This window comes from Cryptomeria japonica, chromosome 4 (assembly GCF_030272615.1).
Source record: "Cryptomeria japonica chromosome 4, Sugi_1.0, whole genome shotgun sequence".
Classification (NCBI taxonomy): Eukaryota; Viridiplantae; Streptophyta; class Pinopsida; order Cupressales; family Cupressaceae; genus Cryptomeria; species Cryptomeria japonica.
The window spans coordinates 11,220,715-11,231,842 of NC_081408.1; the positions used below are offsets into that span (position 1 = coordinate 11,220,715).

Here is an 11,128-nt window from a genome sequence, read left to right on the forward strand (position 1 = left end):
ATATTGTCACTTCAAAAATAAAAAGAATCTAAACTTCAAATAATTATGAAAAACTTTTCATTTAGAAGCATTCTTCAAATAATTTCTCCACAATAAAGCTCTGAACAAACATTATGATATATGGTTATCTTTCCTTGTCTTATTCGCATGATAATGATTGTATTAGAGAAATTCTCCCATTTATTTTAATTGCATTAAACATCTTAGAATGAAAAAGCATGAAGGAAATAAATTTATTACATAACCATAAAATCCTAATTTCTTGCCAAAACCAAGCATAGTATACTAATACAATGCAATAGCTAAGCATAATATGCATGGTGGGGCCCCTAATATCGACTCATTCCATCAATACAAACTTTATAAAAACCACATTGATCACAAATAAATGGGAATGGACTGCTTTAAGAGGGACTTCCCTAAGCAACAATTTGGCACAAAATCAATTTTGTAAACAATTTGAAATCTCTACCAAAATCAAATCTGTTAATTAAAAATATTATTTGATTTTGTATTTGCATTAAAACAAACATCCTAAGATGGGTCTAGCAAAGAGACCTAGAATGTTGGAATCTAATCAAATTAGGTAGTTGATCCCAAACATTTTTTTAAACAGCCAAAAATTAAAATTGGGAAAAGGGAAAATTCATAGAGGGCTCTGCTGGGACACAACTCTGCTTGCTTGCTTGTCACAATTCTCAGCAAATATATAGATTGCCTATTCAACTGAAACATATATAGCATGTGATTAGAAATCTGTTAATTCCTGTAATGCTTCGCTTCATTTTACCAACCACTTCTTTGAAAACTATTCATGCTTAGTTGTATATTATTTAATTAAGATCTGTCTTTATTTAATCATAATGCAATCGAAGAATACTAACTCGCTTGCTTTATCAGAAGAGACACACTTTACCAGGGGGTGAGGCGAGTAATCGAATAACAAAGTTTTAATGGAAATTTAAGAACACAATGCCTACTTCCCAATATGAATTCAATGAACCAAGCGTCCCTCCTAATGCACCGAATCACATAATGGAAATATTCAAAGTGGAAGGGATAATGGATTTCACATGATCTACATGGAAGCATTGGTAGTAAACCCTAAAGAATGGTGCTAGCTCCAAAAATAACAATTGGCTATTCTCCCATCAAAACTGTATATCATGATTCGAATATCTAGTAGATATAATGTGTAGATGTATAAATATGACATCTTCCTAAATAAATATTTAATATTTATTGTTGACTCTAAATTTTACCTTGGAAACGAACAACCTTATGGGAAATTCAGTGATGGGGTGACCAATTGCGTAGGTTTCACTGAATAACCTACGGGATTGAGAAGCCGACTCTTCCTTATGGGTTTGGAGGAAAGGGAAAAGAAGGAAACTTTAAGATCAGTAAATCTAGACTATTGAGGCAATACGCCAGAGCATTTTTTAAAACACATTAGCATACAAAACCCAAGTACATATGATTTTTAACCCCATTCAACAATTTACAAGTTTGAATCAGGAACATAACCAAGATACAATTAAATTTCTTTGCAACATAAAGACATACTCATCATGCATTTACCAAATAACAAGTGCAAAACATAGTTTAATTGACAAAATCTTAGATAAATGTATTCCCAAAGTTATTGGAATTTTAATAGAACAACACAGAAAAGACCATCAAAGCATATTGAAAGAAGTATCACAAAGGCAGCAGGCACAATTTGAATAACCTTCTCCAGAAAATAGTAATAGTTTTAAAAGGCCAAAATTCCTACCAAGCAAACTTAATTGTTCTTGAAAAGTTCTGAACCCCCACTAACAAGGAAAAAACAAGCATAAATAGAGCCCGCGGCTCTGGAAATAGCTCCATAACATGCCAAAAAGGCATAACCACATCCGAACAGAAAACCATGCCGTGTCGCCTTGAAGATCACACCCAGCAAAACGGTCCCAAGACTTCACTCCTTGCCTGCAACGATCTTCATACTGTCATAAATCAAAAAAAATTCACTAACCGCAGAAAGGCAAGTTAGAAAATCCTTTAAAATAGAAATGCACTCGCCAAAACATGACGGTGTCGGGTAACCATTTTCTTACTGCGCTAAAAGGTGGGCCCCGAAAAGAAACCCAGTCAGCACGTCTTTCCATTTCTCACCATCACGCTACTTCAAAAACTAAATGCCAAATACCGACCGAGGGAGTAATGCCGAGCTGACAATTGTCTTGTACGCCCTGCATTGCTGGAAAACTAAAAAGGTGAAAAAAGCAACCCAGTCGGAAACCTTAGTCACGAGGTTTTTAATGTGAACATTTCTTGGTGACTAAAGGGGAAATTCTGCCTGTGGAATATGAGAACCCAAAACTGTTGGCTCGTAGACAAGACTTCATGCCAAAACGGGATGGAGTAGATCGAAGGCTTGCTCCAAAGGCAACCATTCATCCTCAGAGAGTGTAACCTGCGCCTCTAAATTCTGGAAATGCTGATCCAAGCAAATCACTTCATCAAAAGGTAAGGGTGCAAGTTCATCCTGGACCTACTTCAGGAGAGCAGAGAGTTGGGCCAGAGGGTGTAAAAGACACTCCACCTCGGTCGCCAAAATAGGATTGCCTAGGTGCTGCAGGAAAGCTCTATCTTGTTGCAAATGCTCAACCTGGCTTAATATTTGCTCAATCCCTAACACAATATCATCCGCAAGAAATGGAGAAGGCAGACCCAATGAAACAAACCTCTCAAAACGTCACTTGATGTTTGGAGCTGAAAACTGTAAGGGTGCAACTGCTACTGAATCCTACATGATTACCCTGTGCCGGTTGATGAAAACATTCATCTTTCTAATCAATTGCCGATGGTCAACAATCCCCTTCTCCCTTAATTCTTCATCCTAAGCAGAATACAGCAACTGAATAAGATCCTGGGCTATCGGGAACTTAGGACCGATGACAAGCATGGAACTGCTAATGAGGGCATTGGCCTCGAAACAGAGGGATTGCGCTTCACTAAGGAATCTTAGCATAGGCTGCAGCAAAGGGCAGTACTGTTTTACCTCTTCCCAATGAGAAACATACCACTTTGTCAACATAGTAGAAAAATCTTGGGAAACCTACTCCGGAGGTGGAATGCTCAGCAAATGTGAAATTTCATCATCCTTCACAACCATCTTCTGCTGGAGCCAACTGTATTTGCTTTGTTCAATGGCCACTTGATTCTCCAAAGTAAGGATCTTTGCCTCTTCATCTTGGACAGCTTGTTGCAACTGCAATGTATGATCTTGTTCATGCCGCAAAAGAGTCTCCAACTCTGAAATGCGCTCATCGGATTGTCCAAGAATAGCCTCTCTCACTTTCAGCTTTGCTTCAAAATTTGTCTTTTCTTCAGACAATGATGCTTGGGCCTCACTCAGTTGACGGGCATAATCCTCTTTTAGAAGGTTTTCTTCACGCAGCTGTATTTGGACTTGAGTAACATCCCTAGAGGTTGCCTGTAATTGTTGTATCTCTGCATCCTTCTCTTGCAATTCCTTCAGAGCCACATTCCTTGTCGCCTCTTGGCCTTTTAGTTGAGAGCTCACATTGTTGAAGGCCAACTGCAACTTCCCTTTTTCTGAATTAGCCTGAGCTAGTAGGCTTTGCAGACGATTGATTTTTGAGCTCCGGGCTTTATCTTCCTTCCTTTGCTGTGTGAGGGAATCTTGGAGACTAGCATTCTCCACTTGGAGCTTTTCCAGATGATGACTCTTCTTGATAAAATCTATGGATATGGCTTTTGACGTCTCCTCCATCATCTCTACTTTGTCAGATGTCATGGCACTTCAAAGACTAACGTCGATACCCTGTAGTGTGTAATCATTTGGTCTCATCTGAGATTCTGGCTTGTCAACCTTGAGAAAAAGATTTGCTAAGTAGAGGCAATCCTTTTTCTCACTAAAATGTGTTTGCAAATGAGGGCGGGCTGGACGAGCACCTTCCTTTTCCTTTGGCTTGCTCATCTTACCAAGGCGAGCAGTTCTATCATAAGCAACCTGCTACTGGAACTCATTTGGATTATCGATAGCTTGACTTGCAAAAGCTGCACTAGGAGGAACTACAAAGGGGAATTGAGAAATGGGCCCAACAAAAGCAGTTTGGATGGGATGGGCTAGAGCCAACAGGGAAAATAACGGGACAAAGGGGGGAGCTCCTAACGGGAAAGGGCTTGAGGATGCTACTCCCATAACCTGACAAGAGGATTCTCCAAAACCTAGCCTACGCGACACAGGGGATGTTTCTGATGTTGGCAAGGGAAATGTTGCGGATATGAAAGTCGTGGCAAGGAAAGGGACAAAGGCCCATGGGAGAACATTTTGGGGATCAACCGGCGTACCCGTCGGGGCTAAAGTGAGAGCGGTAGGGACTGAGGTCTGCATTGTTGTCATGGGGACAATCAAAGAAATATCATGAGCCAGAGATGAAGGAAAAAAGGGGCATACTTGAATAGCGAAAGGCGACAGCCGCTGAAGATCTGAGGATGTTTCTAGAATCTGAGAGGGCGGGCTCCCTCCTGACGTGCTAGGATGTTGCCTCTTCTTTGGAGAGCTTTCATGGGATTGCTTCTCAGACTACCTTTTACTAGCCTGTGACTGAGGTTTGTGAGCTGCGCTATCCAAAGGAAGGAGAATTTGTGGTTCTGGATCCTACCTTTCAATATTTATAACCTCTACCTCCTGTCGTGCAGCAACCTCAAGAGACGAGTCTCCGCATGAGGAACTACCACCTGTCTCATCATCAGATTTATTTACCTTACACCATTCTTGTTCAAAATGTTCATCTAGGGGGGCATTTCCAATGCTAGCTCTAAGCTGATTTACCTCTTGTCAATAGACCCAAAAAACTTCCCTTTTCTTTTTGGACCAAACTAAAGTCTTCATATTTTCCAACAACACCCAAGGGATAGGCTTTGCAGGGATGAATTTCTGCAAGGGGGAATAGAACTTTAGACATTGGGGGCGTCTTAAGACAGGAAAATCATCAAGGCCCACAAACAGGTTCGAGTCATCAACCCGAGGGTTCGTGCGCTCTGCCCATGAATTTTGAGGCTCATGCCTGACAACATTCTTTCTTTTGCTTAAGCAACCGTCAGGGTCATAGCTCCAAGAGTCATCAATCACTACAAAACCAAGTTGTGCCATTTTTGACGGCAAGTCTCTTATGCAATTTTCCTTCTCACTAGAGTGATTGGGCCAATGGCCTTGTTATCTTCGGTGATAGAGGTATCATGCTTTCCCACTCCACTAGCTCCCTTGATCCTCACCAACTACCTAGCAATCTTGAGAGCCAAGGTTTGATCAGTTACGTAAGTGGGCAGCTGGAAAGGTTCTTCAAAGAACCCATTCACCCGGATGAAAGAAAAATTAGGGCCCATGAACCAGTCGCAAGAAGGGCGCTCATTTTGCATCCAATTCATCTGGACTTGGGAGAAACGGGCTAATGGCTCATTGGGGATCACTCCAAGGTCTTTGAGCACGGGATTCATGAATAGATCTGAAAACTGATATGAATCATAGGAGACCAACAACAGAGGTGTCCAACAGGACACCGACATTACATTTCCAGATTCATCGTAAGTGGCCAAGCGCATGAACTGCCTGAAGAAAGCCTCATTTTGGTGCAAAAAAAGGTGCACCAATACTGAAGAGAATCTGAAGCGCCACAACTACTAGAACTTAGATAATTGCTTAATAATGGCCCTGACAATAGTCACAGAGAAGTCAAAGTGAAACAGTTCCCTTTGCTTCTTACATTTGAAGAGAAAACCCATCATGGAGGTTGTGATATCCCGGTCGTTGTCATGACCACACAGCCATGCCAGGGTAGAAGAGATATCCTTGAGGTCATCTTCTCTTAGATCACTGTAGGACAAAGGGAACTTCGGAAGTCCAATAGATGAACTTTGATTGACAGTGCTTTGACAGAAAGTCAAAGCATCTCTCTTGGTGCTCCAGAACTCCTCCATTGAGCTTTCTAAGAAAACCTCTGTTGCTTCGAAAATCGGACAGCACATCATCTCCCTAATGGCTTCTAGAGATATGACCAATCTCAGGAGGGAGCTATTGACAGAGCATGAGATGGGATCAAAAACCTCCATGCAAGCTACTACGAGCTCAAGACAGTACAGGACTGCGGGAACCAAGCATTGGGGAGCACCACTATTCTAGAAACATACTGCCACGGATTGGGAGTTAGCTCTATGATGAAGCATCCTCGAGCAAGCAGCCTCTCTGAGATTCTTGGGCTGCTTACAAACCTCAGGTTTGAAAATATTTTCCAAGGAGTCTAGAACAGCGAACGCATTCTGATTTGTCGCTTTAGCCTTCATTTTTGGATTCTCCTTCTTTAGAGGGATGACATGTGCAGAATAGGATAGCTCCCTGAAAACATTAACCTAGAAACCTCCAGGAACAACACTTGCAGACACAGCCTTGGAATCCATTATGGGCAAAAAACTTCATTTCCTTGCTGGAAAAATTCTAAAATCGGGAGATAAAACTTGCTCATCTTCTTTTCTTTCGCTTTTCAAAATGGATAGATAAGAGGGAAGAGCTTCAAGCCTTAAATGCAAAAACGTGCCTGGATTTTTGTAAAAGAGAATGTTGAATGGCAAGTCCCTGCTTACATGCGCACCAGCTCAAATTGTTGCTGCAATAAACTTTCGTGAATGAAGGGCATCACCATTCCCGCTTCCCAAGAATGCCTTTGGCTAGTCTGCCATTACTCGAAGAAAATTCCTTCAGGCAAATCTTTTCTTTGATCGAGAGGATCAACCAATAATAAAGTTCGCGTGGGCTAAAATAGTCCGACGGAACTTGGTATTTAAAATGTGATGTAACTATACATACACGTGGCTCTTTGCTCATATCAACCTCCCTCTCGAGGTAACTGGCAGGACATCGGTATTCTGAGAACAATCCCATTCGCATGACGCGAATTAATGGAGATATGACAGAAACATTGGGATTTGGGAAGGCATGCACTTTGAGCATTCAATATTTTTCTACTGAAATTCTGCTATAAATATGTCTTTTCAAACATTCTTTTACCACATTGCAAGCTTTAACGGTGAAGCTTCTGTAGTAATGGTGTGTAGGAGAAAAAGTGACACTAAGCAAACATGCCCTAATCTCACTTTCAATCACACATTTGTGGAATACGAAAGAGCCTAGAGGTATCACACAATTGGCTACTTCTTTTTGTGGAAGAGAGAGCCACGGGCTACCTATTAGGATTTCTATTCCTTTGTTGTAATTGAAAGATAAAATGATGCAAGTTCAATCCCTAACCCCAAAGTGCAAGTATGAACCAATAACGAGATTACAGAATTGAACTTAAACAATGGAAAGCTGTAAACACAAGGACAAGACAAGAATGCAAATGCGTACCCGAAGTCAAAATCTGAGTGAAAATGTTCGGGACGGGGGCGTGGGCGCCACTGTCCTGATTCTGCCCCTGAACTGCTCCGGAAAGTGCTGTTTTGCAACCTAGAAAGCTGTCAAAAAGTGCTGAAAATGTTGTCTGTCAGGAGGACCAGGGCGCCCAGCGCCCCTGTCCCAGGGACCAGGGCGCCCCACGCCCCTGTCCTGGTCTTTTGCTCTGAAATTTGGTAGGAAGGTCGGTCTCAGTCTGCTTCTCCCGGATCTGCAACCTGCGGCGTCGTCCAAGTCCCGAAACTTGCACTTATATCTGAAAAGGGTATGGTGGGCGGCTATATAGGGTTTTGCCTTAGTCAAACCCCCGCTTCGGTGATTTCCACCTCCACGAATAGCCAAGTTGTATTGTAAAAGTAATGTGTGTGTAGACCTTGTGTGTGTGCAAGATCCTAAAATGAAATTAAGCAAACTAGAGCAACCTAGAAAGTAAACCCTAATTGCTTGTAAATGATAATGTAAATGCTCTAAATCAAGATGCAAAGTGATCTAAAGCATGAATAAGTGATATATTGAAGCTTATGCAAAGACATGAAAACAACATGAAATCATACCCAACCCCAAGGGAGGGGTACAAGCCAATCTTCAGTCGGTAATCTCTTATTGCTCTTTAATGTCTTCAAAGCCCTAAATGTATGAATGAAATTGATGAATGCTTGGTGGATGGATGTTGAATGTTGTTGAAGTCTTCAAAGATCTCCTCTTTCGCTGCATAGAAGGTCCCTGAAAACAAAATTTCGCATCCTTTCCAATGAAGAAAGAGAGCTCTTATATATGAAACCCTAGGTCGTAATTTCATCTTTTGGCCGACCTAGAGATTGAATCTCCCGCCAATTTCTTGGGGTTAAGCTTTATTTTATGATTGGATCGCGCTCCTAAAATTTTGGGAAAAATGTCCAGGACCATGTGCACTCTGGGTGCCATGGTCCTCTCCGGGCGCCATGGTCCCGACAACTTTTCACCAAATTTTCAGGGCCATCGGATATGATGATTTTAGAGAGAATCCCGAAGTTACAGGTGATTTCGAGATGTTTTGACCCCCGAAATCAAGCCCCCAAGTTCAAAATAGGACCTAATTAGGGTTTTTGATTAAATGATGTATTGGAAGAATAAAATGAAAGGGGCACACTTTAATGAAAAGGGCCCAACTTTATGATATGGGAGATGATAAAATAGAACCTTAGACCTAATTAATTTGATTAATTAAGTGCTAAAGGGGAAATGTAATGCAAAATGCAAAATGCGCCAAGGCGGGTGCTAAACTAGGTGTGAAATTGTACCACCCTAGCAAGTGCGTACAATTTACGATGCTACAAATGGATACTCTAGTTAGGCCCGTCAGCAACAAAGCGCAGGTCACTTTCTTGGGAAATATCTCTAACCGGAGGTTGCAGGGGATGATGTGTAGGAAGAATCCTTTAATAATAGCCGCCATCAAATGGATACTTGGAGAGGATTTTATTGGTAACCCAGACCGATACCGAGTGAATACGGACATCTGTTCGCGATTCATAGCCTCTCTGCTGGATTGCGATCAGTCTGGGTTGCTAGCGTCACAGCTAACTCAAGCTCTCTTTTCTGAGGATTGCTTGGGTGGACTGGAGAATATAGTTGCATACTACGTCCCCTTCTGAGGGCTTCCTTTGGTGTCTGACCTGGAGCGGTTCATCACACACAATGAGGAGGTAGCTTGGCAACCGCTCATCAGCAGGCTGAAAACAATGACGTTGTGCTCTCATCGGTATCATGCCAAGCTTGCCGCGGAATTTCTTCTGCGTGTCCATTTGATAGTCCCAGTCCCGAAAGGTATAGACTGGTATACTGGACTCAGGGACTATATCTTCCCGAGAATTTTGATGCCAGATCAGCAACCAAACTTGGTTGTTATTTTCATGCTTGGGGAGCTCGAGAGCGCTTCTGAATTTGAGTGGCTAGGAGAAGAGGAAACCTCTGACGCTGATGAGAACAAGACTAAAGAGAGCTGTTGAAGAGGAAATGAATCGTCATCTTGGATTTGAACAAAATGATTGTAGAAAAAGGAGAGGCCAAAAGCCTACTCATTTTGTAATGAAAATACAAAAATGCTTTTAATATAATGGATTTTCACTATTTCCTCCTTTTTTTGTTTTCTCTTTTTTGCATTCTTGCTAATAAATAAGATAAATAGGCACTAAAAATATAATATAGACATTATATACATTTAAAAGGAGATGAAACACTTAATGGAAAGGTTTGAGGTGGAAACCGTTAACCGGGATTGGGAGGGGGTCCCCATTCATGTCTTCTAGCTTGAAAGCATTGAAACCTTTACAATGTATAATGCGGAAAGGTCCCTCCCACAGACAGTCGAACTTGGCATACTGACCAGGCCTCGCCACCCTCTCGTTTTATTTCAATACAAGGTCCCCGAGGGTGAAGACCAGATCAGAGCTCTTTTTACTGTCAAACCATCTTTTGACGACTTCCTGTCTGTCTTGGACGGCCATGAAGGTTGCCTCCCTTGCTTCTTCTAGCTCCATAATCTCTGCCAATCTTACAGCCATAGGGCTGTTTTCGGCCACTTCCATTGATTTTAGTAATTGCAACGCCGAGATCTCTAGCGACATGGGGAAAAGTGCATCTTTTCCGTATATCAGCTTATACGGGGAGTTCTTTAGAATCTTCTTGGGTGTTATGCAGTCCGCCCATAATGCGCTTCTTAGGTGGTGATGCCATTCCCTCTTGTATTCAGAACCTATCCTTTTAATAAGTCTGATCAAGTTTTTGTTAGTGGACTCAGCAAGTCCATTCCCTTGAGGATAGTAGTTAGAAGAGTTTTTGAGATAAATACCTTTGCTGAGGGCGAATTGGGTAATTCACGAGCCTGTGAATGCGTGCACATTATCTGATATAATAATTTTTGGGGGACCGTATCGGCATGTCAGATCCTCTAGGAAAGCCAACACCTCGCTTTCTAATGAATTCCATAAAGGAACAACTTCAGACCATCTGGTGAAATAATCAGTAGCAGTCAGGATCCACTTATGTCCGGCTGAACTTGGGGGGTTGATCATTTCGATAAAATCAAGGCCCCATTGAGTGAAAGGCTCTTCCACTAACATGGGCCTGAGTGGCATTGCATCTTTCTTACTCCATCCCATGTAATATTGGCACTCTTTACATCCCCTCACTAAATTGTGTGTCTTTGAACATGGACGACCAAAAATACCTAGCTTGAGTAATCTTGATAGTGGTTGTGGGTGCAGAGAAAAGGCCTCCTGAGGAGCCGTAGTGGAACTCATGTAGGATTTTATCAACTTGGCTCTAGTCTACACAATGGAGTAGGACTCCATCAAAATTTCTTTTAAAAAGAGTTCCATCTATTAAGCGGAAACTGCTATTTTGGAGTCTGTAAAATCTTCTCTTAGCCGGGGGGAGATTTTCGGGAAAAATCCCAGTCTTCATAAAGTGCTTTCTTTTGTCAATCTAGCTATCATTTGGAACATCAGGCAAAAACATAACTGTTTCCTCTGTGGCCACTTCATCATCGCGGGGCTCGCATTCTTGCACTATATATTCACATAGGCCTCTTCTACGAACAAACTTTGTTGGCTTGATATCGACATTATATTCCAAGATCTTAGTGATCCAATTTGCCATTTTTTTAGTGATGTCACCCTCCATAATGTA

At 41.8% G+C, this 11,128-nt stretch overlaps 1 protein-coding gene across 1 annotated transcript; it reads right to left on the minus strand.

Annotated features, from left to right (window-relative positions):
* Window positions 1-9,846: 9,846 nt before the first annotated feature.
* On the minus strand, window positions 9,847-10,599 carry LOC131040773 (uncharacterized). The gene is made up of 2 exons (XM_057973732.2): window positions 10,323-10,599; window positions 9,847-10,193 (listed from the first exon to the last, which is right to left on the minus strand). The coding sequence occupies exons 1-2, from the start codon at window positions 10,597-10,599 to the stop codon at window positions 9,847-9,849; spliced, it is 624 nt and encodes a 207-aa protein (XP_057829715.1).
* Window positions 10,600-11,128: the final 529 nt, after the last annotated feature.